Source organism: Drosophila subobscura, chromosome E, assembly GCF_008121235.1.
Source record: "Drosophila subobscura isolate 14011-0131.10 chromosome E, UCBerk_Dsub_1.0, whole genome shotgun sequence".
Lineage (NCBI taxonomy): Eukaryota > Metazoa > Arthropoda > Insecta > Diptera > Drosophilidae > Drosophila > Drosophila subobscura.
This window is the reverse complement of record NC_048531.1, coordinates 790,339-810,528: the sequence shown is the minus strand read 5'-3', so window position 1 is coordinate 810,528 and position 20,190 is coordinate 790,339. Positions and strand designations below refer to the sequence as shown.

Here is a 20,190-nt window from a genome sequence, read left to right as displayed (position 1 = left end):
CGGCTTTGAAAATTTGTCTAAAATGTATGCATATTTACAACAAATTCTATAGACTTCAAAGTTTTACATAATCAATAAATTATGCAATTCATCAGGCAAATACATATAGTCAGTATTGTTTAGAATCGATTATATTATTCGTTCTGTAGAAATCAGAGAATGGCTTCGGATGATTGCCATCAAGTATCACTCTCGAATAAACTACACTCTGGGATAGGCACAGTATTCTCGTAATGAACTAAGTTGCACTGGGAAGCATTGGCGTTCTGCAGAGCTTCCCCATGACCATCTTCTGCGTACGACTTGGAGCCTAAAGGGTTCGGAAAAACATTAAGCCTTCCTTTTCTTGATGGCTCAGTTCAAGGCCTTCCGCTTCGATTTGAAGTCTTCTTCGTTGTGTCTGTGTTCTAGTCCACTGGATTCTTCATCGGCGATCTGCCGTCATTGCATGCTTCCAACATGGCCCGATGAGTACATGTGTACATTGTAGATATAAGAGAACCACTAGAACTTTTAACACTTACGAATTCTGACTACTGTATTAACGACTGTGATACTAATCTGTTAGCCTGGTTATTTCTGGACTGTTTTGCAGTTCAATGCTAATTGTTAAAGAAATTTTGTATTTTGACTTCAGATGTCTTTCTGAGAGCAGTTATTGTGCTGTCAGCGAAATGAATAGGAGCGTGTGGTCTTCGGTCTTAACAATATGTCTTATTGTAACGTTTAAACCCAAAAAAATTGATATGTATATGCGAGCTAAACGATTCCTAATATTTCCAAGGCAAGCTCCAACTAGACATCAGGTGATGTATATTAAAGACTTACCTTTAAGCATAAATATTTTTATCCAAATAGTTTAGTTCATTGCTGGAATAGGAATACCAGCAAATCTCGACTATGAATCGCTCACCGTGGGCTACGTATTGAAAGCCGAGTTTTATCTACCCTATAATGCTACGGTGTTTCGCCAGAGCCCCTTTTTACCCGAATATGACCTCAACACGTTTTTAAAAACTGGAAAAGAAAGGAAAATGTACCTGAAGCCCACGCGTCTACGCTGGCATATATACGCTGTCATTGAATATTTACTTAACGGGTATGGCGCGATCTTCGTATGAATTCTGTTGTTGCACAAGCTTTTAATTATATTTAACCATTATTTATATTTAAGCTACGGTTACAACGGTCACGAGTGCCTTTTACAAGCCATCTGTGAAGCCAAAAGAATTGGATTTTCCAAGGACTTCAGTGTTGGAGCTGAGCTAATTAATTTACTATTAAGGTGCGATTTTCTTAACTGACTAAATTGATTCTTTAATATTCAAAATATTATTTGTACTTGCAGTCCCACATCTAGTTTGAACTCTAAACTCGATGTTGCTGCTGATTTCATATTTGCGGAGGAAGCATCCTGGAACGATTGTCGACGGTACGACTGCAATATAGATCTGATCGATTGGTTTTCGCATGAAGCCAACTTGAAAATCTAGTTCACTTTAATATGTGTATAGGAAGATGTTATTTTTAGATACATGTATTCAAAGTAAACGAGAAGGGACGTGAGAGACGCTTCTTACGCGCCACAACTTTTATATCCTGTGCAACATCTGTACCACACCATCTGTGTGCAAACAACAAAAAAAAGCTGCGGGACGGGGTGGGTTTAGCCACTGCAAATTCATTTCTTCATTCTGGCTATAATAATAATCCAATCGGATCCCAATTCGGTGATCTAATAGATATGGTTCTTCCCTACAGAATGGCGTTTTTAGTTTTCTTGTATCAAAATTGTGGCTGTGGGAGATTTTCGCCCCTTGTGGTGGCGGAAGTTTACATTTGTAACACTGTCAGCATACAAGTCATGCATGTCTGCATGCAAAACCTGGATGCCCTATCTCTTATAGTCTCTGAGTACTAGGTGCTCATAAGGATCGACTCGGCTATTGATACTGATCAAGAATATCCTTCAAGATCCTTCTGTGCGTTACACACATCCACTTTGTGCACAAATAGAATATACTCTATTTACTCTTCGAGTACCGGGTATAAAAAGGACAAAACGCTCACAGCAAGTTAAAGATTTATATGGTAATATACATTTACCAACCTCCCTGAGATCCGGCTCAGAACCTCTCAGAACTTCCTTGCCATGTGCAGCTGACTTTCATCATTTCGCCGTTGGGTCTTCCCCCCTTACGAAAAACGCTTAGCTCTTCATATTTTCGTTATAATTTTCAACCGAACGTTTCAACACATTTAACTGTAACTATGACACAAAAATTTGGCTGAGCGCTCGACTGTTGCGGCCTCATAATCTTTACGTAATGGGGGAAGATTTGATTAAATCTATGAATAAATACAGTACATACATATATATTAATACTATGTACTACATATGCAATTAATAAATAGATATACCTATACATATATATATAGGGACGGCTAATCAAGGTTACACGGTCTATCGACAGGGCCTATCACTTCTAGTTCCAGCATCTTGTCCACTTCTTGAGAGTAATGCCCAGGTTCAGCGCCCTCCACTAACGGGCATATGTATCTAAAGGAAAGTCTTTGCTCATTCTGTTAGACTCCACAGAGATGTTCGCCTTGCCGATTATGGCCTTGTCTTGACGAGCGAGACATAGTTCTCCATCTCCACTCGGAGGTCGTCCAGGAGCTACCGACTGCCCTTTCCGAGGACACTAACGGACCTCTGCAAAACCCGTGGATCGCGTCCTGCTCCACGCCTGAATGCTTCAGCCATCTCTTTGCGAGTCTGTCTCCTTTTCGGGAACCGGAACGAACTGTTCCTTCAACTACCCTATTCTCTGGATCTGGCCGAAGTCCTGAACTCAAATTGGTTGCTAAAATCGTTGGTTATATTTAGATGCCTGAAGGACCCCCACAGATGAACAAGCGGCCTTTGTTTAAGGAATATAACATTTTTCAACACCCAGTAGTTCCAAACCTTTACCGCCAGGATGCGAATACGTTGATCCGTTGTAGTTTTGTATAGAATCAAATTTACATTAAAATGTGTATTTAAAAATAGTAGTACATATGTATGTTACTTAGCTCATGATCTAGTTTAACAGCGTCATGTACATACATACATATTTACATACGTACATAGCTGCTTTAAAACTATTTCAGTTCATTTCGGAAGGAATTGATTAGTTATGGATAAGTCCTTTCCATCGTAGTTAATTCCTTCGTAGAAAAACTTTCGATTAGCTCTACAGGTAGGACCGCACCTGGTAGAGCCACAACATTGACATTCGTACCAGCATCCATCACACTTTGCGCTCATGCAGTCGCAGATATCTAATCCATTGTAGCGAATAATCCCATATTCATCATAAGCACTATTTTTCCCGTAATGTTGACCTCTTTTCTTTCCTCTTCGCTTGTTCTTCTCTGATTCATTGGCAACATTATCGTCATTAGATTCGCCTTTCTTAGTTTGTCTTTGCCGCAAACGGCGGGTGGAATAATCAGGATCAATATCTGAACTCATCGTTGTTCGTTGTCTTCCAAACTAGAACACTATTTTTTTTTTTATATTTAATCGCTATAGCGAAATTAGTTGGTCGCAGAGATGAGTCCGCATTGACCAGGTTCTTCAGTTTTGTGTTGAATATTATAAAAAGTTACTAAAAATGTTGTTGAAAAGAGTTGTTAGTGTCCGCTTGTTTTTTTTTTTTTTGGTATTTAATCGCTGACGCGATATTGGATGGTCGCACGACGATGAGTCCGCATTGACCAGGTAACCGCTTGTTACTTACACACGCGATTTTTTCGAGGGAATTTAGCGTCGCTGTGATGCATGGACTGGTATATCGATATATGTTTTTGTGGGCACACAGACAGACCAGCTGTTTATGCGGCGCTGCCACCTTACGACTTTGGAGAGTGAGAGAGCGCTGGCAATAAAAAGCGAAAGGAGAGAAAGAGAGCGCAAACAGGAAAAACAATTCTGATTAAAAGTTGAAAACGCGTAAAAATCGGAAAAAGTATTAAAAGTATTTATTTTCGAAATAGAATTTCAAAGTACTTGGCGGGAATAATAATAAGTAATAGGAACTAAATCTTAGATCTGTTCTGGGCAGGGAAATCTTTCGAAGTACTTTTGTATTACAGGTTGTTGAACTTGCCACACAATTTAAATTGTAGCGGGTTTTTCACACATAATTTTTATTGCATGTTCGGTTATACCAGAATATATACGCATAACCACCTGAGTTTAGCCTGCCTATTGAATGGCACAGAAAATAATGTAACTAATTTACCTAAAATCCCTAAATTTACGAAAAAAAACGTCGACCACAAACTACTTTATTACGGGTCAGTTTTACAAGGGTTCTGGTGGAATTTCCAAACTGAATCGATTTTCTACCTACATATGTACATTTTCTTGTATAAATAGTGGACCAGAATAGTATTCAGTATTCAGTTTTCGAATAGCAACAGGGATCTAAGGACACTGCGGACTATCTTCCTTGATCTGGACATTTTCCGAGGACGAGTAAGGGACATCAACCGGACTTGCAAGCATGTTAAGCGGGCGTCGCAAAAACAGCAATTAGCGCGAGGCAAAATAAACCGATTTGGGGCCCTTGAGGACTACAGGCAGCCCTTTTTCTTGGTCATGGACGAGTACCACTTCTCCTCCATTGGCAGAGAGGATCAGCACAGCAACTGGAAGGCGTTGGCGATAGCTTTATGCCATATTGATGGCACCCACTACCGTACCGTTCATCTGACTGTGGCATCGCGGAGACTCGAGGAGTTAGGAGGCATGGAGATCCTCGCCGCCCTGAAGAAGGTGCTACATATGCTGGAGATCTGTAACGTGGATCCCAACTTGATTGCCGTTGTCGCCGATGGATGTTTTGCCAAACACGAGGCACTGATGTACGCCGCGCAGAGGTATCATTTGCGGGAAAGAATGTGGCATAAATACCGCCATTGGGATACAGCCATCACGGGCTTATATACCCGGACGTATGGGGACAATTGGGAGCGGGAGTTCCCAACCATTGAGGAGATAGCTCCACCGGCCAATGTGCACGACGTCCACGTTCAGGAGGTGACGGAAATTCAGGCTGTTGTACGACGCAAGTTGGCCATGGATGGAATCCATTCAGGCTGACGCACTTGCATAGTGGAAGGATGGAGCGTTTTGGAAAATCACTAAAGATCAATATTGGGGAGGTATTCCGGAGAATTAATACAACTCATCCAGAAACATTGTCAAACGCGTCGGATGCCATTCAAACTTTCAGCTGGGTGCTGAGCCTGATGGTGAGCTTGACGGACCCCAGGGACGGGACTAGTACCTAATAAACATTAGAACGGCTCTTCGGGATATCTGGACATCGGTATGTCTGGGCAAGTGAGCGCATTTCAAGCGACGGCGCGAGCAGTAGTTTGGTATTATTCGTTTTGTATTTTTAGTTATTAACTAATCAACTGCCTGTCTCTAGAGCGCAATGCACTGATAATTTTAATTCATATAATCCATATAGGAATCCCCATTGTATGTAGGAACCTCGACAGTCTTCTGTATTGGAAGAGATATGTACGTACACTTGTATCTACATGCTAGACGTTACACGTTCTGATTTCTGTTTTCTATTGATTTGTTATCTAACGAATTTCTTAAAAATGAATTCTCATCACAAGTTCTTGCATTCAATGGAGCCAATTCGGAATTATCAGACAAGTTCAATGTTGGAATTGCTCCATTGTTCAAACCATTCTTCCCTAACCACTTGGCCTCAAAATGACGTTCGCAAATTAGTGAAGTTCTTTTCACAATCATTCTATCCAAATTACACGCCTCAACCCACTTATTGAAGAATAATAGATACGATGGAAAAGAGAATAACCTCACAGGAAAATCGGTCGAGCTCTCTATATTTCCAAAACGGCAGGAGGATATAATGCATTTTCCATTGGATTTTTGCTTGTGTTCATGATTAGCAGACGGCTCGTTTTTGTCTTCAGCTTCGCAAAATTTCTATAACACTCGTTTCACTACATTCAAATGGATCTACATCAGAGGTATCTGTGTCGGAACCTTGCTCTAATTCGTTCGATATTTCCTTAATATTATCCACATGGCCCAGTTTTACTCTCTTTCAGTTCATCCTATTTTCTGTTTATTTATTGGTAGCTGAATTTCCTGAAAATAAATTCTCATCACAAGTACCAGTGGTCGATGGTTCAATGTTTAATGTTGGTATTGCTTTAGCTTTTAATTTACGCTTTCCAAAAAACTTTGTCAAAATTACAAACCTCAGCCCATTCACCGAAGAATAATTTATCCTTTGCAAATCTGAATAATCGAATAGAGGATTATTTCGAAGTATTTCTATATCCACAACCGCAAGAAGATATAATGCACTTGAGACCGGCTCTCCGGATGTCTTTTTTGGCTGGCATGCGCATCTACATTTTTTCCATCTTCGCAGATTTCTTTATCATTCGATTCATTATTTTTCAATCCATTTCCTTCAGGCGTGTCTGTTTCGGACTCTTTCTCTAGATCGTTTGATTTTTATACCCGGTACTCGAAGAGTAAATAGGGTATATTGTATTTGTGCGAATAACGGTTGTTCATACATATGTAACACACAGAAGGAAACGTTAGAGTCATGTCTGTCTGTCCGTCCGTCCGTCTGTCCGTCTTGTTTGTCGGCTAGTTCTCAGAGACTATAAGAGCTAGAGCCACCAAATTTTGCGTCCAGACTGCTATATGCTCACATTGAAACCAGTGTATTTCAAAAATAAGCCCAATGGCTCAACATAATTATAATTATAATTGTGAAAATTGTTAGAGCCAAAGGAGAGAAAGAGAGCGCAAACAGGAAAAACAATTCTGATTGGTTAAAAGTCAAGACCGAAACCTGACAAAAATGTTCTAAAAAAAATACTAAATAAAATAATCCAATAAAAAAGTCTAGGTACTCCTGAAATCTATTTTGATATGCTTGGGATGTATACCAAGGACAATAGAATAATAATATGAGTAACGCCGCACGGTTTTTTTTTTTTTTTTGCCACTCGAACTTTACTGCCTGGCTCTGGAGCTGGCTCCGGGCTCTCTCGAAATTATGTTCGAAATCCAGAGAAAGCGGGCTCTAGAGTCAGCCGCTAAACGTTCAGCGGCGGTTCATTCGGAGATTGTACATATGTGTGTTCGAGATGTGCTATTCGATATTTTTACAGCGCATCACTTTATGACTTTATTCTTAAAACCTTCTGGAAGTCGCCACAAACTATATTATTTTATAAATCCTGCATATATATGCTATTTTTGTGTTATAGATTAATGGCGATCTGCGGACATATGTATGCACGAAAATATCCGCAATATAGTTAAGATAATTTAAGATAAGATAATTTTGTTGAAGCCCGTATGCATACAAGTGTGAACGGACTACATTTTATTTTGCCGAAATTCGGGGAGGGTACATAATGGTCTGGACGTTGATATGCAATGACTGCACCATCAAGTGGCCCATGCGACACCAATCCAAAGCCTGTTACGCGCGGAACCCAGCAGAACGCAGCCCTCCTCCCGCCCAACCGACCGAGGGGCGCTGCCGCATGACGCGCGGCGCGATTAACCGAACCGGTCGCGAGCATGCAGGAAAGATAGATGTTAGGCTAATATTCGAAGAAAATTAGAACTAAACACAACTAAACTAGAGCAACTATAGCTAAGCAAGCAAAATGATCAAAGTCAAAAATTAAATTAACTACGGGAGAGGTAGGCTAGTATAAGAGATTTAAGAAGAGGAAGGGAGTGAGTCGAGGATATAATGTGATAGAGAGAATTATAATCCGAGCATAACACTCTAAAGGCATAATACATTTTTTATTTCATAAAAATATATTTTTGTCTTTGAAATCGTCCGCCTTTTACATGTACGTAGACTAACGCACTACCAGCCCCAAGCGTGCTCACACATGCAAGCGCATTATATTTTTAAAAGTTTGAGACGCTTTGAGCGGCGGGTTCGTTTCATCACTCGATCATGTTATTCTCTTTGTTGGAAAAAATATAACATTTTATATTTTTTATACCAATTAAATAGTTTTGGAATTATTTGCAGCTCTTACTAAATCACTTAGCGGAATATCTTTATTAGAATTGTATTCTAGTATGTTTACACAAACAGCTGAAACCGATAACTATGGTCGTCTCATTAAAAAAACTTGGTCACACATATTTCAGTACCAGAACACTTTGTTAAAAATAATAATCTCTATTTGCTTGATATTATAGGTAAGGTGTAGAAAATAAATCAATTTTCTAGCTATATCTATTTATCTGTATACATATTTCCGACAATCTTGTCATCGGTTCTCGGCTACGAATATTAATGTTTTAACATGGAACATAACATATTTACCCGAATTCAATGAACGCCGGCTGATGTAACTGAAGTTCAAACGTGGTGTTGTCATTACGTTAAGCTATTTAGTTGTTATTCTGTCTTATGGTTTCATCATCTCATCTGAAATCTATATTGTGTATTTATCATTCGTAGCTAAATACAATGTTATCACGGTTGAAATTTATGGGTTTGGCTTCGCATAGGACGACTGTGCTGCGTGCTCAACGGTCAAGAACCAATTTTAAATCTGTGTCCAAATTTGATGACATATTAAGCGGTGCAAATCCAAAGGAAGCTAATGTTGCGTCCTCATCTCAGATACAAGTCCCACATTTAATACAAAAGCAAGAACACAAATTTAATGAAGGCAAGCTGTATCATGGGTTCCAATGTGAACGCGTCGAACGTATACCTGACTTTGATCTTACGTCCTATACACTGCGACATGAAGGAACTGGCACGGAATTATGGCATATCGACCGAAATGACGCAAATAACGTATTCTCAATTAATTTTCGGACCACACCCTATGATTCCACTGGTCTTCCGCATATTTTGGAACATCTAGCGTTATGTGGATCAAAAAACTATCCCGTCCGAGACCCATTCTTTAAGATGCTTAATCGCTCTGTAGCTACGTTCATGAATGCCATGACAGGTCCAGATTACACACTCTATCCTTTTTCAACCATGAATGAAGTGGACTATAGAAATTTACAACGTATTTACTTGGATGCTGTTTTTAAGTGAGTCCGCATATATTAATTCATAACACAAAAATATTGATAGCTCTTCGTTATAGCCCTAACCTTGCGCATTTGGATTTTCTTCAAGAGGGTTGGCGATTAGAACATAAGGACTTACATAATCGGAAGTCCGAACTTGTTATCAAGGGTGTGGTTTATAATGAAATGAAAGGCGCGTTTTCTGAGAACTCTCTAGTTTTTGGACAGAATCTTCTCAATAATATTTTACCCGACCACACATATGGACACGTATACGGTGGAAATCCATTGGAGATACCTAAATTAACGCACGAGGACTTGATTGAATTCCATCGCAAATACTATCATCCAAGTAACGCCCGAATCTACTCGTATGGTTCTTTCGATTTGACAAAGACGCTCGCGCTTATTGATAAAGAATATTTATCTCTACACACCAGAATAGACAACTCTTATAGCCGTATCCCTCTTCAACAGCGATGGTCACAGCCACGACACGTACACATTTCCAGCAGACTGGACAATATGGGCGCTGCTTTCGATCGACAGAATCAAATTGCCATTGCTTTGCTTATGTGCGAGATAACCAGCATACAAGAAACGTTTGAATTAAACGTCCTCTCCGAAATATTGATCCGTGGACCTAACTCTGCGTTCTACAAGAGCCTAATAGAACCAAACTTTTCTGGGGGCTACAATCAGAGCACTGGGTATTCTTCAGATACCAAGGATACGGCGTTTGTTGTAGGATTGCAAGACATGCGAGTTGAAGACTTCAAAAAGTTCAACGACCTCTTTAGCCTTACTATATGTAAGGCCATTGAAGAGGGATTTGAGTCCCAGCATGTAGAAAGTATTCTCCACAATATTGAATTGTCACTGAAACATCAAAGTTCTCATTTTGGCAAAGCTTTGTTATTTAACTCAACAGCACTGTGGAATCATGATGGGGATGTAGTTGGCAACCTTCGGGTTTCGGATATGATAGCAAGGCTGCGAACATGCTTAAAGCAGAATAAGAACTACTTCCAAGAAAAATTGAAAACATATTTTGAAAATAACTTGCATAAACTGACACTTACGATGTCGCCTGACGAGTTGTACGAAGAAAACTTTAAACAGGCTGAATTGGAAATGCTAAAGCACAAAACTGATGTACTCGATAATGAAAAGTTGGAAGAAATATATCAGAATGGGTTGAAATTGGACGCCTCTCAAAAGGCCACACCGAATACCCACCTTTTGCCCTGTCTATTGCTCACCGATGTGAAAAAACCACCGATTTGGCCAAAGTTGAGAATCCAAACTATTCAAGGAGTTCAAACTCAGATTTGTGAAGTTCCGACCAACGAGATAACCTATTTGAAATGCCTATTTAATATAACTGGTCTCAGTGAAGATGAAGTGAAGCTCGTTCCACTATTTTGCAATATTATAAATGATATGGGAACCATCAAGCATGACTTTCGTGAATTTGACAAACTTGTACTCTCTAAGACTGCTGGAATCGACTTCAAGCTAAATTTCGTGGAAAATGTTGAAGATGCCAAAAGTTACCAGCTGAGCTTGATGATGACAACACATGCACTAGATAAAAATGTGCCAGATATGTTCTTATTGTGTCAAGATTTGCTGCAAAACTTCACGCTTGAAGACACGGTCCGTCTAAAAATGCTTATTGAAAATTATATATCCAATATTTCAGTAGGCATCGCCAGCTCTGGTCACTTGTATGCAATGTTAGGAGCGGCCGCGTTAGTTAGCAGTGCAAGTAAATTGAAGTCTCTTCTATCAGGAATCGATCACATAGAGTTCATGAAGAATTTTGTGCAGAAAAGCAACACAGCGGACATTCGAGACCAGTTGAAGTCAATTGGCAAAAAGGTTTTTAATAAGAGCAATATGCGTGTAGCCATTAACAGCTCACATTCATACCTACCAAAGGCCGTAGACCATTTGAAAAATTTTTTGGACAAAATGCCCACTCTAGAAAAATTTAACGAAAGCAGCGATATTACTCTCTTGCATCCAAGCTGTCAACAATACCTCATGAACATACCTGTCAACTACTGTGCAAAAGCATTCTTTGCAGCTCCATATTTGCATAAAGATCATCCCACGTTGTGCGTTCTTGCCAAGCTTTTGTCGTCTAAGTATCTTCTGCCTGTGGTTCGTGAACAGAATGGGGCCTATGGAGCGGGCGCTAAAATAAGTTCGGATGGAATTTTTAGCTTCTACAGCTATCGTGACCCTCATTCAACTAAAACGCTAGATGTGTTTGAAAAAACATATGAGTGGTTGCAATCGGAGAATAAACAGATTGATCAACAGGCTCTATTTGAGGCGAAACTCGGAGTACTACAGCAGCTGGATTCGCCAATTGCACCTGGAAATATTGGGACGGATTACTTTTTGTATGATGTATCGCAAGAGATGCTAACGAAATATCGTTCTCGAATGCTATCTATAACTATTGATAAACTCCACGACGTAATTGAACGTTACTTTAAGGAAAACTCAAAGAATTATGGAAAGTGCATTTTGGGGCCACCCATTGAAGGTTTGGAGCTGGAAACTAGTGAGAAATGGAGAATAATAGCCTAGAAATTCGTATTTAAAACTTCGACAGAAGTGTAACTGCTTTATGTAAACTTAAAATTATGTGTTTCATTCTCGTTAAATATGTATGTATATTAATACGTATTATGTAAAAATAGATAATATATATAAAAGATAATATAAAATGTTCTATCTATTTCAATCCTCCGAACTGTACATTTTCGGAATGTTTGCCAATCCTGAGAATAATTTTGTGTCAATAGTAACATTATCGACATAAGATTCACCTTCTTCGTTAGTCTTTTCCGCACGTGGCGTGTGGAATAATCAGGAATAAACCAAACAAGAACAAACATACATGGTACATTCCCGGCAAAAATGTTCGCAAGAAACACCGCAAATGAAATGGCTCAGAGGCGGATAGCGAACGGCTATCTCGGTAGGTAGGTGAGCTGCGAAAAAGCGGTAATCCCAAATAATGTTCATTGTCTCATAAGTAGTGTATTGAGAATAAGCAGTTCCGGACAGCCAGCGGGTGTTTGCGAAGCAGCAACACTGACAATGCGCTTGTGGTGCCGCCGCCTAGAAGTAGCTTACACACTTTCCTTCCTTACATACTTACCACAAACATCCCAAGGTATCATTCGACCTGTGCCGAAAGTCAGCTTGACTGGGGGCTCGGTATAAATACTGGCCCAGTCGTTTACGGGGAGCTCAGGGAATTGGAAGCCCCTGTTTTAACGATGTTTTACCCGGGCAACGTGGATCTTTGCCGGGGCTGAACGTTCCCCTTCTCTGCATCTCTTGGGATTATTATGGATCAAAAATAATAATAATAAACGAGAAGGGACGTGTGAGACCCTTCTTACGCGTCACAACTTTTATACCCGGCACTCAGTACTACAATGTTCGGTTATTTGTCAAATTTTACATATTTTCTTCATCTGTCATCTACGTCAACAACACTACTCACGCCAACACGCTCCTTTAGCTCGCCACCCTCCCCTAGAAACTCACACTGCAGAGTCAGGGCAGAGTCGCGGCGGAGGCAGCGGCAGAGACGTGTCAGGGGCAGAGGCCATAAACTGCGCGAAGCAGAGTGTGCTGCTATAAGCTGCGGGACGGGGTGGGCTTGGCCACTTAAAATTATTCTTCATTGTGGCTATAATAATGATCCAATCGGATCCCAATTTGGTGATCTGATAGATATGGTCATTCCCTACGGAATTTTAGTTTTCTGATATCTTTAAAATTGTAGATTTGGGAGGTTTTCGCCCTTTTGCGGGGGCGGAAGGGGGCGGGGCTCATTTTTGAAATACACTGGTTTCAGTGTGAGCATACAGCAGTCTGGTGCCAAAATTTGGTGGCTCTAGCTCTTATAGTCTCTGAGAACTAGCCGACAAACAAGACGGACAGACGGACGGACAGACAGACATGGCTCAATCGACTCGGCTATTGATGCTGATCAAGAATATATATACTTTATGGGGTCGGAAACGTTTCCTTCTGTGCGTTACATACAACCGTTATCCGCACAAATACAATATACCCTATTTACTCTTCGAGTACCGGGTATAAAAACGAATGTGGGTGGCAATCAAAAGCCAGCAGGTAGTAATGCTGAGCCGGGGATGGCCCAACGGCCTGGCCAAACCGCTCTAGAGCAGGAAAGACCTGACCGGTGGAAGGCGCGGCTGCGAGCTCGGGGTCCCACCCCATATCTTTGGTGGTTGGCGAAGCTCCTCTTAAAACAGACACCTTGAAAAAGCAGCTAGGCAATATTGCGGCTGCGCGACCATCCGAAGCCGAAAATGCACCTAAAACAGGTGTTCTGAGCATATACTCCGTTGGAAGAACGTGGCTACGGAAGACTATGAGCCGACTGCTTGAATAAAGTTGAGTGGACCTCAACTAGTGCTTTTAAACTTTAGTGTCACAGGAGACGCCTGGACCAGCATCATAACGATCCAGAGTGAGATCCAGAGATCACCATGCTGCACACTGGGCAAAACAGCCAATGTAGCGGAATTGAAGTCAAATTTTTGTTTGGACGTTCATATGCAGTGATTGCATCATCAAGTGGCCCATTCGACACCAAGACGATGCCTGTTACGCGCGGAACCATGCAGACGTCTGCCCAAGAAAAATTACTAAAATAAAACAACAGAAATAAAATAAAGAGCGGTAGGCTTGTATTAGTGAGTTAAGAAGAGGAAGGGAGCTAGTGGAGGATATAATATGATAGAGGGAATTATAATACGAGCATAAGCCCCTAAACGGCTCATGCAAGGCATAATTCGATCTTTAAAGTGGAACGAACAAAGGAATAAAGTTTCTAGTGGTTCTAATGGGAATCGTAAAGTTTATGCGGCTCAACAAGTCAGGGCTATCTCGTCCCTCTTGATCAAGTTATGCATAAAATGCACCATGCATTTTTCTGCGACTATAACATGGTCATGGTCTTAACATTCCTTACCCTTTACCCCTTTATAATCCCAAACACACACATGGCTTTATTTACCATGGTAGAAATGTGTTCAGAAAACATTAACTTGGGGTCTAGTATAAATCCAAGATCATCAAACAATGTTCTTCTCTCAAGAGAACTACCGCAGAGGGTGCAAGTAGCCAGGAAACGGCTGGAGCGATGAAATGTCATTACTTTGCATTTTGAGGCAGTTTACTGGACACAGAGCTTAACATCATCCGCATACCTACTCGAGAGTTTGTTAACACAGAAGGCAGGTCATAAATAAAGAATGTGAGAAGTAGGGGGCCTATATGGCTATCCTGTGGTACTACAAAAGTAACCATGACAGGTAGAAAGAAAGAGTTTTTGAATAGGACTCTTTGAGACCTAGAACAATGGTAGTTAGAATAAAGAACCCTAGAAGGTTAAGCTTTGCACCTTACTAAAATCATTGTAAATAATACCGTCTGCAAGTTACCTTGAATGGTGAAGATACCGGCTTAACTAATCGAAGACCATGAAGCAGTGAGCTTTCATTTAACAAAGTGCTGAAAATGCCGTTCGACCTTGGTAAACTGAATGAATACATATGTTCCTGAGAATAAGTTGTTTGGAAAAGTTGTGCAAAAAGATCATCATCATGATCAGTGAATGCCGAAGTATGTATTTTGAAATGATACCGAGGATGGATGTGCTGACGTTCTACTCTTACTGTTTACAAAGCTGTAAAACTGTTAAGGGTCCTGTGAAAAACGTATCCTATATCAAAGTAGATAGTTCCTTAAGAATTTATCATTAACGAGAAGGGACGTGTGAGACGCTTCTTACGCGTCACAACTTTTATACCCGGCACTCACTACTACATCTGCACTTTAGCGGTTATTTGTCAAATTTTACATTTTTTCTTCAGTCATCTACATCAACAACACTACTCACGCCAACACGCTCCTTTAGCTCGCCACCCTCCCCTAGAAACACACACTGCAGAGTCGCGGCAGAGGCAGCGGCATAGGCAGAGGCAGCGGCAGAGGCAGTGACGTGTCAGGGGCCAGGCCATAAACAGCGCGAAGCAGAGTGTAAATGCTGCGGGACGGGGTGGGTTTGGCCACTGAAAATTAATTTCTCCATTGTGGCTATAATAATGATCCACCCAATTTGGTGATCTGATAGATATGGTCATTCCCTACGGAATGGCGTTTTTAGTTTTCTGTTATCTTTAAAATTGTAGATTTGGGAGGTTTTCGCCCTTTTGCGGGGGCGGGGCTCATTTTTGAAATACACTGGTTTCAGTGTGAGCATACAGCAGTCTGGTGCCAAAATTTGGTAGCTCTAGCTCTTATAGTCTCTGAGAACTAGCCGACAAACAAGACGGACAGACGGACAGACGGACGGACGGACAGACGGACAGACAGACATGGCTCAATCGACTCGGCTATTGATGCTGATCAAGAATATATATACTTTATGGGGTCGGAAACGTTTCCTTCTGTGCGTTACATACAACCGTTATCCGCACAAATACAATATACCCTATTTACTCTTCGAGTACCGGGTATAAAAACAGAGAAATTTGACCAGGAAGAAACCAGGAAGAGAAGAAGGAGAACCAACTTCTTGAGATTTTTTAAATAGTCGTGATTTAGGTTAGACTGGATAACTCTTTGTTGAACCAAGGAGGCTTCCCAAATCTAATTGGAAAAGATAGGGACAAACTAATCAAAAATTGTGTCAAGTACATTGTAAACGAGAAGGGACGTGTGAGACGCTTCTTACGCGTCACAACTTTTATACCCCTTACTCAGTTAGTATTTTATTGTACCTACTCGAAGAGTAAATAGGGTTTTTTGTATTTGTGCACAAAATTGGATTTATGTAACGCACAGAAGAAAACATTTCCGACCCTATAAAGTGTATATATTCTTGATCAGCATCAATAGGCGAGTCGATTTAGCCATGTCTACCTGCCCGTCCGTCTGTCCGACCGTCTTGTTGAGCGCCTGGATTTCAGAGACTATAAAAGCTAGAGCCACCAAATTTTGCATCGAGATGGCTGTATGCTCACACTGTTAAGTGTATTTAAAACTAGAAGGGACGTGTGAGACGCTTCTTACGCGTCACCACTTTTATACCCGGCACTCAGTACTACAATTTTCGGTTATTTGTCAAATTTTACATATTTTCTTCATCTGTCATCTGTCATCTACATCAACAACACTCCTCACGCCAACACCACGCTCCTTTAGCTCGACACCCTCCCCTAGAGCAACACACTGCAGAGTCAGGGCAAAGACGGGGCAGAGGCAGAGACGTGTCAGAGGCAGAGGCCACAAGCTGCGCGAAGCAGAGTGTGAATGAGAGAATGTGAAAAAACAACAAAAGCTGCTGGACAGGGTGGGTTTGGCCACTGCAAATTAATTTCTTCATTGTGGCTATAATAATGATCCAATCGGATCCCATTCCCTACGGAATGGCGTTTTTAGTTTGCATTTTTCTTAAAAATTGTAGATTTGGGAGGTTTTCGGCCTTTTGCGGGGGCGGAAGGGGGCGTGGCTCATTTTTGAAATACACTTGTAACAGTGTGAGCATACAGAAGTATGGATGCAAAATTTGGTGGCTCTAGCTTTTAGGGTATCTGAGATCTAGGCGCTCAACAAGACGGACGGACAGACAGTCATGGCTCAGTCGACTCGGCTATTGATGCTGATCAAGAATATGTACATATATACATATGTATACTTTATGGGGTCGGAGACGTTTTCTTCTGTGCGTTACATACATACATTCACTTTGTGCACAAATACAATATACCTCATTTACTCTTCGAGTACCGGGTATAACAACTTTTAGTGCGAACAGGTACATAGCTGGACGGGTACGAGTAAATATGTAACTGGACGGGTGTTTTGTCTTTGTTTTTGGAGCAAATGTAGATCAGTACTTCAGAAATAACTATAATATCACACTGGTACAAGTATTCCCACTAAAGGCGAAAATCGCTGTGGCTCTAGCGGAGGGGTCGATCTTTAAGGGCGTGTTGGCATGAGAAGTGAAGAAGTGTAGAAGAAAAGTAAAATGCAAAATTCGAACACATCAAAAGGTTACATATGTATGTATGTATGTATGTACATATGTAAATATCACAAAAGGGTTACATAAAACTGAATGGTGACTCAAATGTTGGACCCAAATAAAATTCGTCTTGAACTGGTCTGGACTTGAATTCTTCTCGATCTAAATACATATGTACATATTTAGGTGATAACGCAGCCATTTTTTTACATAATAACACCAAAAAAGTTTTCTATGACGTCCTGTTTTAAGCAGTAAATCATGATAACTTGAAGCTTGTCTTTGTCTTGAAGGTCGTAAAAGAAAAGCTTCAGCGCTATATTTCTTTGAATACCTCCTAAGTAAAAGGTTAATACATGCGTAAGTGTTGGGAAGTGCTGAGTATATATTCTTTTTAAACAGGTTTTCGCAATTTTTAACACAGCTCTGCATTGCACATAAACAGAGAATAAAATGCTCGAAAACAAAAAGCCAGCGGTTCTGTTGTCGAACATATACTACACTCGTCACTATACCTGCCCTTTTCTATCATAAAGGTGCTACGCATTGCGCAATCTTGTTTTTCTGTATCGTGAATAAAATGAGTAACGCAGTACGATTTTGTGGCATTCTAGATTCGCTTGCGATTAAATGTAATTAGGTTATTTAGCGTGTACTGAAATATTAATTTGGCTTACGGTTAACTCATACTTGCACTTATTTAAGGATGTGCTATAAATGTTTGAAAAGAAAACACATAATGATACATGTCTATGAAGTTTTTAAAGATCTTTACATTTACATATATTTTATTTACCAATTAAATAGTTTTGGAATTATTTGCAGCTCTTACTAAATCACTTAGCGGAATATCTTTATTAGAATTGTATTCTAGTATGTTTACACAAACAGCTGAAACCGATAACTATGGTCGTCTCATTAAAAAAAACTTGGTCACACATATTTCAGTACCAGAACACTTTGTAAAAAATAATAATCTCTATTTACTTGATATTATAGGTAAGGTGTAGAAAATAAATCAATTTTCTAGCTATATCTATTTATCTGTATACATATTTCCGACAATCTTGTCATCGGTTCTCGGCTACGAATATTAATGTTTTAACATGGAACATAACATATTTACCCGAATTCAATGAACGCCGGCTGATGTAACTGAAGTTCAAACGTGGTGTTGTCATTACGTTAAGCTATTTAGTTGTTATTCTGTCTTATGGTTTCATCATCTCATCTGAAATCTATATTGTGTAATTATCATTCGTAGCTAAATACAATGTTATCACGGTTGAAATTTATGGGTTTGGCTTCGCATAGGACGACTGTGCTGCGTGCTCAACGGTCAAGAACCAATTGCAAATTTGTGTCCAAATTTTATGACATGTTAGGCGGTGAAAATCTAAAGGATGCGAATTTAGCGTCCTTAGCTAAGCTGAAGTCTTTCATTAAATACAGTAGCATGAACACAAATTTAATGAAGGCAAGCTGTATTATGTTTTCAATGTGAACGCATTGAACGGATACCTGACTTTGACTTTCTCAGTTAATTTTCGGGCCACACTTTTTGATTCCACTGGTCTCCCGCATATTTTGGAACATCTATCGTTATGTGGATCAAAAAACTACCCCGAGACCCATTCTTTAAGATGCTTAGTCGCTCTGTAGCAACGTTCATGAATGCCATGACAGGTCCTGATTACACATTATATCATTTATTAAGCAAGAATGAAGTGGACGTTAGGAATTTACAGGAACATATTTACTTCGATGCAGTTTTCAAGGTAGTCCGCATAAATTAAATCATACATAAATATTGATAATTCTTCATTATAGCCCTAACCTTGCGTATTTGGATTTTCTTCAAGAGGGTTGGCGATTAGAACATAAGGACTTACATAATCGGAAGTCCGAACTTGTTATCAAGGGTGTGGTTTATAATGAAATGAAAGGCGCGTTTTCTGAGAACTCTCTAGTTTTTGGACAGAATCTTCTCAATAATATTTTACCCGACCACACATATGGACACGTATACGGTGGAAATCCATTGGAGATACCTAAATTAACGCACGAGGACTTGATTGAATTCCATCGCAAATACTATCATCCAAGTAACGCCCGAATCTACTCGTATGGTTCTTTCGATTTGACAAAGACGCTCGCGCTTATTGATAAAGAATATTTATCTCTACACACCAGAATAGACAACTCTTATAGCCGTATCCCTCTTCAACAGCGATGGTCACAGCCACGACACGTACACATTTCCAGCAGACTGGACAATATGGGCGCTGCTTTCGATCGACAGAACCAAATTGACATTGCTTTGAATATGTGCGAGACTACCAAAATATAAGAAACGTTTGAATTAAACGTCCTATCCGAAATATTGATCCGGGGACCTAACTCTGCGTTCTACAAGAGCACAATAGAACCCACATTTTCCGGGGGCTACAATCAGAGCACTGGGTATTCTTTAGATACCAAGGATACGTTTTTTGTCCACATTTTGGTAATGCTTTGTTATTTAACTCAACAGCACTCTGGAACCATGATGGCGATGTAAAGAGCACAAAACTAATGAACTCGATAATGAAAAGTTGGAAGAAATATATCAGAATGGGTTGAAATTGCACGCCTCTCAAAAGGCCACACCGAATACTCACCTTTTGCCCTCTTTAACGCTAAGCGATTTGTGAGAGAATACGTCGAGAAGCGACGTGTGAGACGGTTCTTACGCGTCACAACTTTTATACCCGGTACTCAGTAGGACATCTGTACCTTAGTGGTTTTTTGACAAATTTTACATTTTTACATACAGATCCACGGCAGAGACTCGGCAGAGGTACGGCAGAGGCAGAGGCCGCACACTGCAGAAGCAGAGTGTAGATGAGAGAATGTGCAAAAAACAACAAAAGCTGCTGGACGGGGTGGGTTTAGCCACTGCAAATTAAGAATCAAG

General features: G+C 40.3%; 4 protein-coding genes and 1 long non-coding RNA gene across 7 annotated transcripts; 3 read left to right on the top strand and 2 right to left on the bottom strand.

Annotated features, from left to right (window-relative positions):
• The first annotated feature begins 508 nt into the window (after positions 1-508).
• LOC117890679 lies at positions 509-1,691 on the top strand. Its single transcript, XM_034795663.1, has 4 exons — positions 509-806; positions 864-1,099; positions 1,175-1,285; positions 1,349-1,691. Exons 1-4 carry the CDS (start codon positions 600-602, stop codon positions 1,491-1,493), a joined length of 699 nt encoding a protein of 232 aa, XP_034651554.1. The 5' UTR covers positions 509-599; the 3' UTR covers positions 1,494-1,691.
• Positions 1,692-2,216: 525 nt separating this feature from the next.
• LOC117890680 (ARL14 effector protein) lies at positions 2,217-3,591 on the bottom strand. The gene has a single exon (XM_034795664.1). The coding sequence runs from the start codon at positions 3,518-3,520 to the stop codon at positions 3,158-3,160; it is 363 nt and encodes a 120-aa protein (XP_034651555.1). The 5' UTR covers positions 3,521-3,591; the 3' UTR covers positions 2,217-3,157.
• LOC117890681 lies at positions 2,217-3,905 on the bottom strand. The gene is made up of 2 exons (XR_004648592.1): positions 3,789-3,905; positions 2,217-2,849 (listed from the first exon to the last, which is right to left on the bottom strand). It is a non-coding gene; the product is annotated as an uncharacterized LOC117890681 (long non-coding RNA).
• A 4,349-nt stretch (positions 3,906-8,254) lies between these two features.
• On the top strand, positions 8,255-19,940 carry LOC117892272 (presequence protease, mitochondrial-like). Of its 2 annotated transcripts, XM_034798394.1 has the most exons (4): positions 8,255-8,299; positions 18,499-19,012; positions 19,065-19,339; positions 19,382-19,940. In XM_034798394.1, exons 2-4 carry the CDS (start codon positions 18,957-18,959, stop codon positions 19,582-19,584), a joined length of 534 nt encoding a protein of 177 aa, XP_034654285.1. In that variant the 5' UTR covers positions 8,255-8,299; positions 18,499-18,956; the 3' UTR covers positions 19,585-19,940. The 2 variants fall into 2 exon arrangements, with proteins under 2 accessions (XP_034654285.1, XP_034654284.1); XM_034798393.1 differs by having other exon boundaries at positions 8,259-8,299; positions 19,065-19,938.
• Positions 8,342-11,822, top strand: LOC117892267 (presequence protease, mitochondrial-like). 2 transcript variants are annotated; one of them, XM_034798389.1, is made up of 3 exons: positions 8,342-9,157; positions 9,214-9,488; positions 9,531-11,821. In XM_034798389.1, the coding sequence occupies exons 1-3, from the start codon at positions 8,574-8,576 to the stop codon at positions 11,738-11,740; spliced, it is 3,069 nt and encodes a 1,022-aa protein (XP_034654280.1). In that variant the 5' UTR covers positions 8,342-8,573; the 3' UTR covers positions 11,741-11,821. The 2 variants fall into 2 exon arrangements, with proteins under 2 accessions (XP_034654280.1, XP_034654279.1); XM_034798388.1 differs by having other exon boundaries at positions 9,214-11,822.
• Positions 19,941-20,190: the final 250 nt, after the last annotated feature.